Source organism: Miniopterus natalensis, chromosome 5 (genome assembly GCF_054644295.1).
Source record: "Miniopterus natalensis isolate mMinNat1 chromosome 5, mMinNat1.hap1, whole genome shotgun sequence".
Taxonomy (NCBI): domain Eukaryota; kingdom Metazoa; phylum Chordata; class Mammalia; order Chiroptera; family Miniopteridae; genus Miniopterus; species Miniopterus natalensis.
In genome coordinates this window covers 17,489,965-17,508,903 of record NC_142085.1, presented here as the reverse complement: position 1 = coordinate 17,508,903, position 18,939 = coordinate 17,489,965, and the positions used below count along the sequence as shown (strand labels likewise).

Here is an 18,939-nt window from a genome sequence, read left to right as displayed (position 1 = left end):
AATTTATCTAAACTGGTTCTGAGAATATTTTTATTTGAGGCTTTTGCAACTTACATAAGGTGTTAAAAGTCATTGATGCTTATCCCAAATTTAGAGAAACACCTCATGTAGGGACAAAAGCCAAATATAGACTTCACCCTGTAAGCATAAAGTGTTCAAAGTGGAACCAGTTTTCTATAAAGACTTCTTTGAAAAAGAAATGGAATTTTGGGGAGGAAATGAGTATTTAATTGTAACTACAGTCTTCTAAAGTCAAATCCTAAGGATCAAGATGTACTTTAACAACTAAAACAAAAATCAAGGAGGCTCTTTCCACTTATTGCCCCTTGAGAAGGAGCATGAATGTAATGTTCTAGAAACTTCCAGAAACTACCACCCAATTAGGTAATTGGTTCTTCACCTTATAAATAATAAGACATTTCCTAAGTCAAATGTTTATGTGAGTATTTATTATTTCCTTAAAGTAAAAGAATCCCACAAAACACCTTTTTCCAAATCCCATTTTTTTATCACTTTCCATAAATGATAAAAATGCAGGCTCCTACTTTAAAATGCAGGCTCTCACTGTATCATTCATATATATATTTTCTAAGATAAACACAGGAACTGCCATTAAAAGACAATCCCAACCTAACCTGAGGGGCTGTCAGGAACAGTCAGGAGGGCTAGGACTATAAGCTGGGATTGCAGCCTAAATTAACAAAGTCCCAGGTTCTGTATACCGTAGGTGCTTAAAAATACTTATAAATTAAAAGCAGCATGCCTGATGTCAAAAGTGAGGAAGCACACCAAGAAAACTTAAGGACCAAAGTTATTTTAATTCTTCTGTTTAAAATATAAAGGCTAAAAAAAGGAAAAGCCAAAACAGAAAAGCCACTCCTAACTTCATACAAGATTCACCGATGCTCTACTTTTACTCCAAGGCACTTCCAGAAGCTGTGGTCATTAGATAACCCATAAAGCCAAAGTAAGTAGTGAGACGGCTCCTGATAAATCCAAAACTGTTTTCCAATTTCTGAGAGTTTTTATTTCTACCAGTGAAAAGAAAAACTGTAATAATTTGCAGAACGTGGTGTTATTTTTTAAATGCTACTGAAAATAGAAAATTTTAAATAGCTGGGGGAAAATTCAGTGGTAGCAGCATGTTGATTCAGACTTAATAACTTAAGAGAAATGTAGAAGTGTGAAAATCAAAGAGGAAGCTAGAAAGAGTCTGTTAGAAAGCAGGTCAGGTACACAGGCAGGTTAAAGGGCTTCCTGCCACTGAAAAGCTGACCCATTTTTTTTTCAAAGAGTGGTATCTCTTATCTATGTCCTCTGTCCTTCTGTACTCTTTATTTCAGCTTGATATTACTGTTTCCTTTCATATAATGTTCATGTAGTGATATAAAATCTATTATTAGTGATAAATCAATTTTTCTTTCTCTCTCCACCCGCTCCCCCCCACCCCCCATCTAAGTCTTGAAGACAAGTCTGGACCAATTTCTCCATCCTGCCTCTGGCAGCAGACTGTAGCATTTCAGATCCTCCACCAAGTCCCGGCTGCTTCAAAGGAAAAATCCTACTTTCTTCAGTTAAGATCATAAGAAATATAGGGGGAGGGGGTCAGCTCTGTTTGGACATAATTACACTTCATCAAAAGAAGCTTTCTTCATCTTCCATGCGTGAAAAGTCTGCAAGCAGTTAAGTCTGTCTTTTTTTTTTTTTAAATATAAAAATTGCTATTTGGGAAACCAGCCAAAACTCAGAAAGCCAATATAGTAAAACAGTGCACACCCTTTGTTTCTCTTTGAAGTTTCTTAAATAAATATGTTGAGGGTTTACAAAGTACACTATCACTTTGCCATAGTTTCTACTCAAATTGATCAGAGAAAAGTTATGCAGCATCTACATAATACAAAAGCAAGATAAATGAAAACACCAGGTTGAATCTGTAAATTAAAATAAAGTATAGCACCCAATCTTTTAAATACTAAAATTCATTACTCTGGTTAAAAACAAAGTAATATTACATAAGAAGAAAGATGTAATTCAGAGTGTACAGGTAAATCATCATGCTCAAATTTTTCTTTGATTCTTACTAGAAAAGAGAAGCTTTAATTGTGCTGCAGACCTGGACCAATAACTTAGAAAAAAAGAAGAATGAATAAAAACGTATACACACTTAACACCTAATCAGTCAATAGTAAGAGAGGATGTGTCTTTTTTTTTTTTAATGAAAGTAAACTAAGCCTGATGCAGAGATAACCCCTTTAGTTTTGATTCTACCATAGGCCATGAGCCTCATTTTATTTCAAACAACCCTTCAGTGACAGTATCTCATTAGCATGCATCATTTTATTTTAAGTTAAAAACTACAACTTCTTGGCCCTGTTCCTAGAAAGTAAACTAAAACTACTCATCGGAAACAGCCTTGCTTGAATTTCCCTTATCAAGTTTTTACAATGGTAATAATTTGACATCTGATCCAAACTAAAGAGCAATTACTGAACATGGTTTAAAAATTGATGCTTCTCATTTCCTAATTCAAACCTGGGTTGGAATAATTCCATAGGTCTTTATAATTTATTTCACCTCAGTCCTAAAGTGGTCTATTTTCTCTCTTACTATTGAAATATTTAAAATGGAAATATTAGATTCAATAAATAAATAAATGAACATAATACTTCTAGTGAAAGACTATTAAAAGTCTCTCTTTAGGGTAAGTAAATAAAAATTGGTTTCCTTAGAGACTTTTTTAAAAACATTAAGTCCATTTATAAAATAGCTATAAAAACCCTAAAAGGGATTATTTTCTACTTTATGATCATTTTTAAGGATTCCTAATATTTGAATATGGATTCAGATGGCGTAAACCCTTAAATAATGTGGAAATATTTCAAGTCCTGATCATTCATCTGTCTAGGCAACTATATAGTCACTCTAACACAAGTAACACATTATTCACTTATTCAAATGAAAAGTCTTTTGTAAAATAAAAATAAAAAAACCACTATGATTTTTAAATCGAGTTTTATTATAAGAATAAATTAACTCATATAAAGGTAACATATGTGATAAGTGAAGTGCATTATACCAGCTGTCCTTGCTACCACTTAGAGCAAAACTGATATTATTAGGAAATTGATCCAATGCATTCCTTTTTCTTTCCCCTTTCCCACTCAATTTACTCAGTTATTTGGCTCCTCATAACTCATAACTTGAATCTCCAACTGTTCTTCTCTCCACCATATATGCTCACACCCAATGAAATTAGGAACAAGTTCTCTGAAAACACTGTTTGAATATTCAATATCATAAAACAAATGAAAAAGGCCTGAGTAGTCAGAAAAACACTCAACTTCATCTGGACATATTTAAATAAAACCTTCAGTAATTCTGTTCAGTAGAAGAGGGTGCTGATTTGTATACAGACCAGCCTGCATGTCATCAGAAGATCCTAATGTGTTTATTCCACTACCAATATTAAAAATCAGAGACCTACCTCGTCCACTCCGGCCCACAAATCTCAGATCGTTGAACCTTGCTACTTGGTTTTTCATAACAGCAGAGGCATTTCGGAGCTCAGCAGAATAATTTTCATCGTTACCCGCCATGACAGTAACCACAGTCCCATCTGGTACCTCTCCGAGGGCTACCACCTATATAAAACAGGAAACACAGCAGCAATAATGGCACATCAGAAAAGCTTAAAAACTGAGAATATTTTCTCATGGTGAATGTGTCTTATCAGGACTTAGTGCTCTAGTCCAGTAATAGCAGACAGGAATGAAGCATCTGCATATGGGTTAGGGTGCCACTTCAAAAAGACCAATGTTTCAGGGTCCACCCATTTCAAAGGCAGGGAAAAGTTTCCTTCATTTGTTGTTGCATTCTTCACCGAATATATGTACATTTTTATTAAATCCCCATGTTAGGTTGTCCGTAGGAATTACGCCACAGAAGGAAGGCCGATGCCCCATCTGCAGATTGCGTCGTGCATATTAAGGCACTGTCTGCAGCCCAGAGCACCAGAGATGTCGTCTCATCCCCAATCACAGGCTAAAAAGGAAAGTCTAGTGAGTTCTATGGGAGAAGACGTTTAGGTGAAACCTTGGAGCTCCTGACTCTATGGAGGCCTAAACATGGTGTGGTATCCAGGACTATATTTCATATCCTTACTCTGGGTTAGGTATTCAGCTTTTAACCAAAGAGTGCAAATAATTACTAAATGTCCACTCTTCAGTAGGGTTCTGTGGGATATACACAGCCATCAAGAAGCTTAAAGTCTAGGTGCAGGCTGAAGACATATAACGGGGCTGGTAATGATGACTGACAAATGAGTGGTATGTACAGAAAATACACCCTTAGTCAAACTTCTATTTCATCTTTGTCCCATATGCCATCTTTCAATGACGTATTTGCCTGCTTAACCTTCAACAGTTAACCTTTGGCAGATTAACTCAGTCAGGTAAGGACGCAGAATAATCAGTCTCTGGGGCTAATAAACATTTTCACTGCTCTTAGAATAGGGAGCACACTCTTAACCAGGGTCAGCTAACTCGGGAATGGGTGCCTCTGACTAACGTGGAGCCTGGTAAGGAAATGCTGGTGCAGAGCCTTTGTTGTCACATAGAAAACACAGTATTCTTAATCCACTACCAAGACCCTGACCCTTGCTAATGCCTTTCTCTCAACTAACTTCCAGGATCCTGTGTTCAGATTATTTCCATCTCTTCCTCACTCAGCTTCCAGATGCCCTTGTGGTGACTAAGCAATGACTCCATTACTCTCTGACATTAGCATCCATATGTGCTTGCCTGTCTGGCAAATATCCCACTCCTCTTTCGCCTGCCCTTAGAGGTACTCCCTCCTTTGTCAAGATTTCTGTAAGGCAAACCTAAGCATTTAATTCCATGCTCCCTATACAACTTGTACATGCTCTCATCAAAGCAGATTTCTCAGATAAAACAGACACTGTAACAATACTTTGGGGCTTAATTTCCCCCACCCATGAACCCTAGCCCAACACTCCTCCACTATACCCTCTTCTCCAGCCAGGAAAAAGAACTAGTCAATACTTTTATCACCCATACTTTTCTCTTAGTCTGTTTTTCAATTCCATTCCTTCTTTAGCACTTTGTTATTCAGTTTAAAATCCTAAAGCTTCCCTTAAATTGCAGAACCCACTTCCACAGCATTCCAGTATACTCACATGATCCTCATTTCAATGTGCATATATTAATAATACATGAGTAATAAAAGGAGTAGATATACTCCTTTTGATATAATACCCCAAAGCTGTGAGACTCACTCTTAGGAGTCCAGATTATATTAGATTGAAAACTATAAGAGGAAAGGGCCTTCATCTGTCTTGTTCAGCACTATACGCCCAACTCCCAAAACTGCCTGGCACATAGGAAGTGTTTGATAAGTATATTTGAAATAAACAAATGATAAGAGCTCCAAAAAAAGCATCATGTCCACAGCCAATAGTCCATGAGGCTACCAGTTAAAACCCTAAGAGAAAGAACAAGTCTGAGTCAGCATACCTCGCTAGCAGCAATATGCCCTTGCTCCAAACTAGTTTTCTGACAACTTTTTCCATCCCAGAGGAGTGGGAATAATGCCAAATGTCCTTTACGCATAGTATATGGTTACTCTGTTCAATCTAAGAAGACTCCCAGGTCCAGGGTAAATGCCTTGAGAACATGAATTCCTCCCTGCATGCTTGATCTAGTGCCTCAGGTGGCTACCGACTACATAGGTAATGCTGTACTACTGATTGGGGCAATGTGCTTTTCAATTTTTCAAATTCACAATGCCAAAAATGTGAACATTTGAAAATACTAAAATAATTTACTATGATTGCCAGGATTCATCTGAATGTTTGACATTTTTTACACTCAGCATATTGTGTTTTAACACCTGCTGTGTGGCATTCTATGTCAAAGTAAATATGGAACCAGTAAGCATATTAATGAAGGCAGAAAAGTTGTACTGTTTAGAAGAAAACGAATGCACCAAAACTCAAGAGGGCCCACTTTTTTCCCACCTCTGCTATGATCTCATACAAGTAACTTCACCTCCAGGAACCACAGTTTTCCAATATAAATTGGAAATGATATTTTTAAAGTCTGTAAAATGTAGAAGATAATATATAAGTATAGAGTGTAATCATAATGATGTACTTTTTGTAAGATGAGGAGGCTCACTTCTGTTCCAAGTCTGCTGTGTGGTAAACATAAGCTCCTACTTATGAGCATCCTTAAAGGGTTCAATTGAATACGTAATTCTTCACTTCATGTCCTGAGATGTTTTTTGTTGCTGTTGAAAGATAAAGGATAACTGCTGATGGGTTTCACTCCAGTCTGGCTAAATTTCAGAAAAAAAAGTAAAGAAATCTGCCCCAATATGAAGATTTTCAAGAGCTCTGGGACATTATTATTTTACTACATATTTTTAACATAATGGGTTTTTTTTAGTTAGAAGAAAAGGAAAATTGATTCAATATGGGAAAATATGAAAGAAAAGATCCCTAAGAGTGAAATACATAAATCCATTTGACTTTGCTTAAGCAGCATAATAATGACCATATTAAATACTGGTATGTCTTACGTATTACATTTAATAAGAAAACAAATAGGTAATCACAAATTGGGAGTCTTCTATGAGGCTTAGAACTTGGCCTAAAAAAATTTAAAAAGCTAACTAAAACAATATAGTGACAACTTTTCCTGTTATGGCTAACTCTATTTTAATGGTTAAATATAATGGGGGGGTTTCCTGGTATACACTCTACCAAATCACATCGCCTAATGTTTTTTTGAGGGAAAAAGGGAGGAAGGTGTACTGTATTTGACTTTATATCAATCAGATGCATAATTATATGTTTCAGAATCCTTTTAAAAAGTAGATCTCTGAAGCTAAAAAGTTTCCCTTGGAGATTCTCAACTGTGTTTATCTAAAAGAAAACCAAAAGAATCGAGAAATTTTTGCACATTTCATCTGTACCAAACCCCAGCGATGGAAAACATTTTAAGGGGCAGAGAGAGGGAGCAATCAAAAATCGCTCTTTGACTAGTTAGAAGCAAGCACACATTAAAATGTGTTTCCGTACTACCCAATACAGAAGTTCTGTTCTGCAAAAAATAATTTGTGATGAAACCTTAACAACTACATTTGTAGGTGTTTTTAAAACATAAAATCTACAATTTCACCAAACTTCATGAGAAAGAGAGAAGTAATTTTATGTCTTAACATTTCAGAATTGAGAAAGAAGTTCCTTTATTTAGCGCACCTCACTATAACTAGCATTTAAATCACATGATACGCAGCTCGTACAAAATAAAGGATATTTAACTCTAGAAACGCCACTGAAATTTTGTATGAGAGCCCTTATGACTAAATCTGTAAATTACTCTGAAAGAGAAGCAACAGAGAATTAACTCAGACCCTTAAAATTGTTTTGTGGTCTTATTATATGGAAATAAAAATTGCCCATTACATTTCCACGAACAGAAGTGTAGTCTTAACTAATCAATTACTCTTACAGACCAATATCATTTGACATGTTGTACTTGCAGCAAAATTGAAATATAATTATTTTTCAAGATAGAATCTCATCAAATCTTTCTTCAGAATAAAAAGAGAGGTAAGAAAGTAATCGCAATAAGAAAAAATTTTAATCCTAGGGTAATTATTTAAAGATAACTTTAAATAAACTATCAAAAACTTTCACAAATATTACAGTTAATTTTTCAAGTTTAATCTAGAATTTAAGAACACCAGACTGAATTGTAGAGAAAAAAGTAAATACACTATAAAGTATCATTTCATAATTTTAAAAATATATGTCAAAGAGAAATTTGATTAAAATTATTTCAATTTAAGCCAGGAATTTATGTGCAATGTTTCAAGCTGGTTTAGGTCATCTAACAATGGATATTCTGAAATTTTTGTGAAAGGATACAAACAGCAATGACAAAGGAAAAACATAATGAAAGTTACCTTATCAAGTCTGTTTTCAAATATAAGTTTTCTAAAAATTTTTTAAATATCTGTTTTCCATCTAAAAGTTTTCATTTCGATTACCTTACCAATAAGTTTTACATATTCAACCCTAACATTTTTAACTTTAAATAATGTTATTGTATTTAAAGACATAACACAAAAATGTGTCTGTCTTCACACAACTTGAAATCTATTGTGATTTACATAATTTTGCATAACAATTCATGGTGGGCTTAATAAAGTTTTAACAGGTTTAATAATCTATTTTTCTTTGTTTAGGTATAAATACATTAAAAAAGACACAAACATAAAATATGATCATTAATTATGTAAAGGAAAATACAACTCACTAGTGTCAAATACTTATTAGTTGCATACTTGTTTCTGAAAACAGGCCAATGATGTCGAAAAAAATATTTTCAGATAGAAATTGCTCCATCATTTTGAAACCTTACTCATGACAAATACTGAAAGCTATCATTAAACATATAGAATTAACTATGAGTAATAGATCATATATCTAAAAATGTGTTTTCTTTAACACTGCCAGAAAAACATATGATACTGGTAAATATATACTCCAGTGTTCTCTAACTTGAAACAGTGCAACAGCCTTGCACTTAATTTTAGTTTTAAAATATACATCTGGACTTAAAATTTCTGCATAGTGTTTCAGCTTGAAGCTATTTAAAGCAACTGAGTTATGAACCCTGAACACCAGGCTACATGGTGAAAATGCTGACAGACCCCCTCACTATAAGGGCGCTACTGGATGCAGGGCTGACATACTCTCTCACTACTTCTATATGATCATTAACTAATGAGATTAATTTGCAAATTGCTTTTTTGTCACTAGAATTTCAAGGACAGAAAGGCCTGGGATCCTCTAATAGTATGCCTTAACTATTTTAAGCTTTCAGTGAGATACACCTGAAAGAAATGTTAAAAATATTTATTGCCATTTCCTTGACACCTGGGAGGACTGAACATTTCACAACTGCAGAACTTTGTTAAAAATACAGTGCTAATAAACAACTTGACATATTTTAAAGCATACTGGTTGTTTCTACATTTTTACGAGTTGAGTATGAACGAATTAAGTATTCTTGTATAATCCCCAAACAAGATCAGATGAACAATACTAACACATTACTTAGGACTTAATACAATATGCAGTCGATATCATTTTGAAGCACTATTTTAAATTAACATATCAAAACACAGTCTATTGAATTCATTTCTAATTCCCTACAGCGGTGAGCTCAGTGTCATAGACATAAAATACAGGCTCAATAAATACTGTATTGATTTGAATAGCAGATTTCTCAACGGTTCCGTTCTGTTTTTTTAAAATGTGTTTACCTGTCTGTTATCTATCCAGTAACACTATAATGTACTTTGTATATGGCTCTAATTATTATAGCCAAATTGTTCTCACCACTTTTAAAACTGAGACTTCTTCATATTATTTCTTCATTGCAGATGTATTTGATTTTGTTGCAAGTGTAGAAAGCCCACTGCTCTCAGGCCCTTATCGCAAAAGCAAGGTAAAGAGAGTCTGCTGTTACTAACATTCAGATGAACACAAAAATTGTTGTCTGTATCTGGATGTTCCAAATATCTACACATCCTTTTCAGCAAAGATGAAACTTTTATATTAAGTGGATCTCAGCTATCACCTGCTATTTGAATTTTGTTCAATATAGGTACGGGGCTAAGAAAACATTGAGAGTTCACTTTTTAGGTTAACTCAACCTCTTTTTAATGAATATGAAATAAGTATGTACTTTAGTATGGCTATGTTATCTATGGCTTTGTTTGCTGGTTACAAGTACAATCACTCTAATTAACAGGTATGACTAATAGCGAAGAAAGCAATCTCTTTTCAAAATAATTTTTAAAGGGTGGTGGTGCAAAACCCTAAGGACAACCAAAATCTGAGACAAGGTCAAACTAAATTGCATTCTATCTGTATGCCAAAAATATCCTTTCTATCTAAAATACTAATGTACAAAATCAATTCAGCACCATAAATGTGAAGCAAGTTCAAAACAGTTATACCTTAACATGTTTAGCAGAACAAACAGTATACAGATCATCAAACACCTAAATGATATCTTTAAAAATGTAGGCACTTACTCTTAAATTTTCACATATCCTGACTTGTGGCATTATATAAACAAAATATCTACTTATCTATGTTTGCTGTTTTCATCCAGGTTTTTTGTTTGTGTTTGGGATTTTTGTGGGGAGGGGGTGGAAATACAGGCTAATTAGAAAATTCTGGGCCCCTTGGACTGTGAACGTTATAGACGATATCTCCTAGTCAGAAATTTTAATTTCTACAATATTCTGTGCTTTCCATGTTTCAAGAAGAAAACCACCTACAAAATGAGTGGTTTATAAAAGGAGAAACGGGACGGTTTAAAAAAAACATGCATTTTCTTGAGCCAAATGCAAAATGAAACTTGCCCCAGAATGCTCCATCCCCGTTTCCAAAACAATTCATTCTGATTTCTGTTCTGATTCAAGACCTGGGGAGATAACCAGCTGTAACTGACCTGGACTCCCCTTTCCCTCCACCCCACCCGCACGAGGAATCCGCATTAGCGCCGGCGGGGGCGGGGGCGGGGGCAGGGTAAGGAACCCCCGGGGACCGCCGGGCCCGGGGGAGTTTGGCCCCAGGGTCCGCAGCGCAGAACCCGGCATGAACCTCCTCTGGCCCCGCACCCGTGGCCTTGCGACCCTCGTCTCCACGGACCCCAGCGCCCAGGGGTCCCAGGCTAGACGGCCGGAAGCGGCCCTCCGAGGCTCGTCTCCCGTCTGGCTCCACCGCCCCCTCCATCCCCGCGTCTAGTCCCGCGAGTGAGGACAGCCCGGCAACCGCGTCCCTTTAACCCGCCCGGGCCGGGGGCTCCGCGTCTCCCCCTGGCGAGGGCTGCCGCGACGGCCCGGTCGCGTTACTGACACCCACCGGGCCACTGCCAGAGGCAGGGACCCCACGCCCTCAACCTGCCGGGGACACTGGCTGCGGACACCCGCCCGCAAACTAACGGGCCGGGCGGCGGCGGAGGCCGCGGAGGGCGCTCCGAACCCCGGGCGCGCTCCCTCCGCACCCAGGCCACCCGCCCGTGCCCCCCGCGACCTGACAGAAACGGGGGGGGACCTTTGGGATCGCAGTCCTTTGGAAGTAATAATAAGACAAACGCGCGAAATTTCACCTCAGATTTCAAGGCGGGCGAACCGCAGGCATTTCGCAGGTTTCCCTCGTCCCGCCAGCTGGGCGAGGCGGGGAGCTCGGGCCCGGCGGGCAGAGGCGGCCCCAGCCCCCGCCCCCTCCGCGGGCCCGCGCCTCCCGCACTCGAGGGTCCAGCGCCCGCGATTCCCTGGCTCCCCCGCCTCGGGGCGCGCGGCGACCCCGGCGGCCCCGCCTTCCTCCCGGTAACGGGAACTGGCGCGAGCCTGCGAGCCGAGCGAATACCCTCGTCCCGTCCCCCCTCGCGTGCGCCCGGAGTTCGGAGGTTTGCCTGCGACCCTCTCGGGCACGGGTGATGCGGCCCACGCGCCGCAGCCGGCGCCCCGCCCCGGGCGCGAACTCCGGGCGCCGTCACCCCAGGAACGCCGCTCCCCGCGCCGGGGATGGGCCGGGGCCGCTCAGGCTCAGCGGGTCAGAGCCGGGGCGCCGAGACCGGCCGAGGGGCGATCGGCGGGCGCGAGGAATCCCGGGGAGGAGCAGCGCCCGCAGCCCGCGCTGCGGGGCCGGCCGGGATGCCCCGGGGGGAGGACGCGGGAGTCCCGGGGGGAAATGCTGGGGCTCCTCGCCCCTAGGGAATGGGGGCGGGGTGGCGACGCAAAGAGTGGGCACCTGGAGGCTCTTGGGGGAGGGGAGACGGCTCAGAGGAGTGGGTTAGAACTTTGACCCGGAGACTTGAGGGGTGATGAACCGCGGGGACAAGGACTGAGGCGGTGGTTGCGGGCACAGGTGGGAGAGGGAAGGATCTGCGCGGGGTCACTAAGCCCAAGCCCGCCGGGAGATCCAGGGGCAGAGGGCCACCCGAGGGTCCCCCAGGTGAGAGCCTCCAAAGTAGGCGGTTTGCGACGCCGTCGGGGCCCGGGCCCCCGCGGTCCAGGAGGCGCCGGCGGGCAGGTCCCGCGGCGCTCGGCCGCGGGCGGGGAGGGGGAGGGTGGCGGCCGCAGCGTCTTACCTTGAAGGCCACGGGCAGGGTCTTGTTGCAGCGCCAGTGCGAGGGCAGCACGGAGCACAGGAAGTTGGGGCTGTCGGTGCGGACGAGCTCGGCCGGGTGGTCAGCTATGATCTCCACCATGGTGCGGTTGTCGTGCGGCGGCCGCAACCGAGGCACCGCGGCCGCTGCTGCCGCCGCCGCCGCCGCCGCTGCCGCCGCCGCCTCCTGCTGCTGCTGTTGCTGCTGTTGCTGCTGCTGCTGTTGCTGCTGCTGTTGCTGCTGCGCAGCCACCACCGGGCTCACGTCGCTCATCTTGCCGGGCTGCAGGCTGCTGGAGGGGGGGCTGAAGCGCCGGCTGGTGCTCGGATCTACGGGAATACGCATCACAACAGCCACAAGTTAGCGAAGTGGCCGGGGGAGGGGGAGGAGGGTGGAAATGAGGGGCGAGGAGGAGGAAATTGGGGGGGGTGGAGGCGAGACGGGGGAAAGGGGATGGAGGTGATGGTGCTGAGGAGGTGAGAAATCAAGTTCGATGAAGCCGACTGCCGGGCGAAGTCTGACGGGGGCCGGCGGTGGCGTTGCGGTGCAGTCGGGTTGGCGGGTGGGAAGACCCGGGAGGCGCAGATCTTTGCCGGAGACTTTGGAACACCCGGGGTGGCAGCTGCGACCGGGTGCGGGGATGTGTTCGGCCCGGCGAGGCGGGGGGGAGGGGGACTTCAGTTTGCAGTTTAGAGTGGGGTCCCTTGGGGCACCGCGTCCTGGGTGCGCTGGCGCCCCCTCCCAGTTTGAGTCCGGCGGTGGAGCCGAATGGGTTCAGCCCAGCCCCGGGGCCGACATAGTCGTGCGCTGCCCGCCGAGCCGCGCCGCGCCGCGCCGCACCGCGCGCAGCTACCCAGCGGCAGGAGTCGCCGCCGCCGCCGCCGCCCGCCCGCCGGCCCGGCTGCTGCTGCTGCTGCCGCCGCCTCCTCCGCGCGGCCGCCGCTCCCCCCGCGCCGGCTGCGCGCTCAGATTCCTCCTGCGCCGCCTGCCAGCCGGGCTCCCGGGCTCCGCTCCTTCCTTTCCCTTCTCTTCTCGCCTTCTCACCGCCACCTCCTTGCATCCACTGCTGCTATTTGCAAAGCTCCCCTGACCCTCGCGCTTCGAGGTGCCGGGAGGTAAGTCTCGGGCAGCGGATCTCGGGGCAACGGATCTTGAGCATTCGAATCGCAGCCGCTGCCGCCGCCCGCCGGCCGCGAGAAGGAGCCCCCAGAGCGCCGAGCGCAGCTTCCGAAGCTGAGAGGCGGCCCGGGTTTAGGGGGATCTCGCCTGCTCGCGTCCTCTGGCTTCTCCCCGCCTCCCCCTAGGGCAAGGAACCCCCTCTCGGTCCGAAGAGCTTGCAGCTGAGACGCCAGAGAGCCGCGGGCAGATCTGACTGTCGGTATTTTTCGTTGTAACTTCAGGAGAGGAGGAAGGAAAATTCTTGAGCGTCTGTGCTGACTTCTCAGCACTCGTCACCCTTCCCCCACCCCACCCCCACTTCTGCCGGAGCGGCTCCCGGGGGGGAAAAGATCCTGCAGGGTTTGGGTGTTTTTTTGTCTAAGTGACACGAAAAATGGGGAGGGGGGCACGAGTCAAAATAATTTTTAGAAACTCAAGTGGGTGGGTGGAGTTTTTTTCTTTCTAGAGAACAAGGATGAGTTTTTTTAAGGACTAGAAAACTGTCATCTTGGTGATTAAAATAAGTTGCAAAAACCCTTGCTGGGGAGAAACTCCAGCAGTTTTCCATCAATTTCAATCTTTTAATAAGTCTGTTCTGCGTCTAAAATTAAGTCTAATGCCTTAACTTTCTTTCCCACCATTCCCAGGGAAAAAAAAGTTAAAAATACAAAATAAAATATTCAGAATGCTTCGATGGCTATTTATTTATGTATTTATTTCCCAATGTGGGTTTAAAAAGCGACTTTGGATCCCCCAAAAAGTTGTGGTCCAGAGGATGAAGGAGCGCGGGGGAAAAGCGGCAGTTTTACCTAAAATGTGGTTTTTGGAGGCTGGGATTTCTAATGATTAGGTTTTTGTGGTTTATATAGACACGACTCTGGCTGAGGCAATCATTACGCTGATGAGAGTCAGAAGCACGTGGGTGTCTCCGACCAGCCTCAAACTCTGAGCCTTCAAAACAAATAAAACAATGTGTGGCGCCCGCAAACGCCGGGAAATCCGCTTGAGGCTATTGCGCCTCTAAGAAGGGGGCGCCAGGCCCGTTCCCCTCCACGCTGTGTACTGTTACGTTCCTCGCTTACTGTCAAATTCCTTTAAGCCTTCCAACGCTTGAAAACGTGTTTGCAAAAAGAATCATCAGTCATCAAAGTTTCAAAGGTTCCTAATAGGGTAGCTGACACAGTCATAAGTGATTTTATAAATAAATAAAAAATTAGAATGCCTCCACTTGCGAGTATTAAGGTAGCAAGCCAGTTGATAGATGCATCCCCCATCTTACTGAAAACAATTGACGGACCCATTAATTGGTGTTTTTATTGCTCAGCGCAAAAGCCTCTTCACCCCGGTAAGGGACCTGCCACGACCCTCCCTCCCGGCTGTTAAAGCTCAAAGCCCGGCGTCCACTCGCTCGGCGGGCGCTGGGATCTGCGCCCTTGAAGGGGCCTGGAAGACCTTCGAAGGCATGAGGGGCACGCAAGAGGGGACCTGGTGCCTGTCACAGATTCTGGAGCCCATTTCAACAGCAAGAGGGGTGTCACTGAGTGACCTCGAGACCAGGATTGCCCTCTATAAACAGATGCGCCGGCGACAGAGGGGCTTTGGACCGCGAGAGGGGTGGGAGGGAGGCGGGTGGCTAGGCGTGCACCCCCGCAGGGGTAAGGATGGGGTTCGGGGGACACCGCTCTGTCCTTCCTCTTTGGGGATTTAATTTTACATTCCCTTTCTCCATTTACAACTCCACGCCTCCCTCGTCCGTCTTTCCCTTTCCCACTTTTTTCTCCACGTTCCCACCTCTCCCCCAAGTACCCCCCACAGACGGGGTACCCTCCTCGCCTCTTCCCTCCAGCTCCTGGGCCCTCCCAGGGCCAGTCACCCTCGCTGACTTCCAGAAGCATCCCGCACCACCCACTGTGACACCCGCCGGGGACTAGTGGCCTCCTGGCCCGGCGGCCGCAGGGGTGCGAGAGCCCACGGACCCGCGCGGACTCGGTGCGCAGCGAGGAGCTCGGCTGTCTCCTGCGCGCGCGATTTTTAATTATCTTTTCGGTCACAGGGGAGAGCTCTAACCCCGGGCACCGCTGCCGCCTGGCTCGCGGGGCGGGCGCTCCCCGCCGGCCGCCCGCGGGGGGGGCAGGCTTGCCCCTCCGCCGTCCCGCGGGCCGCACTGCCCCCGCGGCCCTCCTACCGCCACTCGCAGGAACGCGGACACTCTCCATCATCCACACGCTGACACTCTTAAATACACACACGCGACTCACACACATGGATTTCTTTTTTTTCCCCCCCTTTTTAGCCCGGCGCTTTATTTGGGGCACACCATGCCACTAACCAAAATCTCTGATTTGTTCTGTATTGTTTTTAAAGGTGTGGCGGCTGCGAAGAGGGGAGGTGGCAGGAAGTGGATTATTTCTGTGATCAAAGGAGGTAGAAATTCAGTGACTACCACAGTAGGTGACATGCCACCCTATCTGGGCTTGTCCTTATCAACCCAGGAAATCCACAGAACAGGGAACACCCAAAAACTTTGAAAGACGCTCAAGAATGGTCAATATTTCAATGATGGGCAACCAGATGAGATTTTTTTTTTTTTTTTTTGAGTGAGATATTCTAGGGCACTTTGAATTTCAGTCATCGTCTTAGGGGCTTTACCTCTTTCCTTCTCAATAGCTGTTTTGTCCTTTCTTTGTTTTATTTGGTGGATAGCAAAACATGTAGGCCTCAGTGGTTGAGTACCTTGGATTTTAAGGGCAATTTAATCAATGGTGAATTATTTATTTTAATTAATAATATCTGGTAATTCAGCTTTAAAGCCCTCCTTGGGCTTCCTCCCTCTACTTCACATTTCAGTGGGACTAACATAAGCAGCTCTTGGAAGTTAGTAGTCTTGGATCCCTTAAAATATCCTACAGTTATTCATAATGTGGAAATGAAATTTTCCACTGAATACCCCAACAGCATTTCAGGTATCTGGCAGAGCAGATTTTCAGTCCCCTTTCAAAATAGCCTCTTGCTGAACGTTCACACTTTCAACAGGAACTGACTGAGCCTGCAACTGATGATGTCTTGGCTCAGAGCATTATACTTAAGGGGAGAAAACATTTTTACAGACCCCTAAACCAAACCTCTCCTGGTAGCAGTAGGCACATAGGAAAACCTAGAAATTTTACATCTGTGTATTTTGTACTGTAATTTGCATGATCTCACTCAGATTTAGATTTTTTTTTTTCGCCCCGAAGTATTTGGAACAAATCAACCACTAGATTCCCCTTCAGAAATACTTATCTTCTCTGTTGCATGTTATGGTATAAAAAAGAACATATATTTTTTTCTGAAAATGTGGCTACTCTAGAAGACACAAGCGTAATTTTCCCCTTTGTGTCCTTTAACACTTAATATAACTGTTTAGTAACAACATCTGGTAAATGAGATGTGGAATGAACAGCTATTTATCTAGTTAAAGCACTGAATCCCTAAACTGGGAGCAAAACCCATGCTTCTTTCAGGTTTCATCTTCTAACCCTTATACATTATTTTATATATATGTTTTCTTGATAAAAAGTGAAAAGTTGCCCTGGCCCATGTGGCTCAGTGGTTGGAGCATTAGTCCGTGCACAGGTCGAGAGTTAGACTCCTGGTCAGGGCACATACCCAGGTTTCTGGTTCCGTCCCAGTCAGGGGGCTTCTGGGAGGCAACCAATTGATGTTTCTCACACATCTCTCTCTTTCTGTCCTTCTTCCTCTCCCTCTCCCTCTTCCTTCCTCTCTCTAGAATCAATGAAAAAAAAATATCCTTGGGTAAGGATTAAAAAAAAAAGAAAAAAATCACTGTAAAATCTTAAAATCATTTTCAATGGACTGGCTAAATTCAGATAACCTTTTCATATATGCAATGGAAAACAATGGACATATTGAGGACCCCTAAAGCTTTTAGGTGTAATATGGGAAAACTTTATAAACAGAACCATCTTTAGAGAGTTTTCCTTTGGACAGTGATTGAGTTAAGGATAGCCCTTGAAGAAACAGTACTGTCAACAGATTAGGAGTTGTGATACTACATTACAGCCCATGTGGCAAAATCTGGCCTGGTGTCTATTTTTGTATGACCCACTAATTAGGAATGGTTTTCGTATTTTTAAATACTTGGGAAATATTAAAAGAATAATAATATTCGTGACACCCAAAAATGATATACAATTCAAATTTAAGTGTCCACAAACAACATTTTATTGGAACACAGCTATATTCATGTGTTTCTGTATTATCTGTAGCTGCCTTCACCTAACAGAACATAGTTGTATAGATGACAGAGATTGTATGGCCTGTAAAGCCTAAAATATTTGATATCTGGTTTTTTATAGAAAAAGTTAGCCAAGCCCTGCCCTCAAGTCAAAGGGATGCAGACCCTGGCAGAATGGGACAGCAGAAAGGAGTAAATGTTAAAAGGAAATACTGGGATGGGGTGTGTATGAGATCCAGATTAGTTCTTAAAAAGTGAAAAATGCATCACTTAATTTATTCTTTTCTGTATAAAATATTGACCATTTAGACTAATATTTTTCCCTTAATAATTTTGGATGTGCCGAAAGAGACAGAAAAGAATGAGGGGTCGGTGCTTTTTCATGAGCCCCTTAAGGACCGCTGCCTTATATGTCTCTATGTGTGAGCATCTTCATTGACCTTTGTAGTGGGAGCACATTAACTGTACAAATGAAAAAAGACTACAAAAACTTCCATGTAGTCCGAACATGAAAAAAACAGGTAAGGTTTTCCATAGGTTTATTTCATCTGTTTTACAGATGATTACACAAGAAACATAAACGAGCTTACCAAGAATTTTCTGGTATACAATATTTTCACAAGTCTTATATATACTTTTAAGACAGCTTAATAAGTTAAGTGATCCCAAAGCTTTCTGACATGTTTCCCATTTAAATTTTTTGTGCAGTTAAATACTGTCTGATTTGTTTTAAGCTCAGTAAACTTTTCCCTTTATCAATGGACCTATAATAATTTGCGTGGCTGTAACAAGAGATGAAATGTTTGTATTGGAGGGCTTAGTGTTGTAAACCTTTCCTTGTTGTTATAGTTAGCATTCCCATGGGCCATTTTCAGGCATTTATAAGAGAGCACGGCATTGTCATAAAGAGGCTGACATTCGACATGTGACCTTTCAGAACCATGTTTATGGAGCACCTGTCAAATTGGTCTTCAGGAATGGTGCTGACTAAAATGACATATGTTGTGTTTGACTAACAGTCCAACTTACTAAATGACATTCTATTTACCTGAAGAGACCAATGTAATTTCTTAACAGGGTCTAATTTACTACCCAGGAGTCAGAGAAATAAAACTAATTTTCCCCAAAGCAGCCCATTGGTATTTTGGTGTTGGCAATTGTCCTATGGTGGTAGCCATGATCTTTGAGAAGTAGTGGAATATGAAATGTAGAAGTTAACATATTTTGATGAAACATTTAAAAACATCCTAAAATTATAGGTTTCCTGCAATAATCTAACCATTCTTTATGACCGTTCTTGCATTCAAGGCACCAAGGAAGGTGCTATCC

At 43.1% G+C, this 18,939-nt stretch overlaps 1 protein-coding gene across 5 annotated transcripts in view; it reads right to left on the bottom strand.

Annotated features, from left to right (window-relative positions):
• RUNX2 (RUNX family transcription factor 2) overlaps positions 1 to 13,049 on the bottom strand; it is a 223,619-nt gene extending 210,570 nt beyond the window's left edge. For 3 of the 5 annotated variants that reach the window (XM_087817422.1, XM_087817424.1, XM_087817425.1), the window contains exons 1-2: positions 12,198 to 13,048; positions 3,485 to 3,641 (exon numbers count right to left, since the gene is read on the bottom strand). In XM_087817422.1, the coding sequence (XP_087673548.1) occupies positions 3,485 to 3,641; positions 12,198 to 12,560 (520 nt within the window). In that variant the 5' untranslated portion in view covers positions 12,561 to 13,048. Of the gene's footprint in view, positions 1 to 3,484; positions 3,642 to 6,170; positions 6,599 to 12,197 lie in introns of those variants that run through there. The other 2 variants (XM_087817423.1, XM_087817426.1) reach the window with 2 other exon arrangements.
• Positions 13,050 to 18,939: the final 5,890 nt, after the last annotated feature.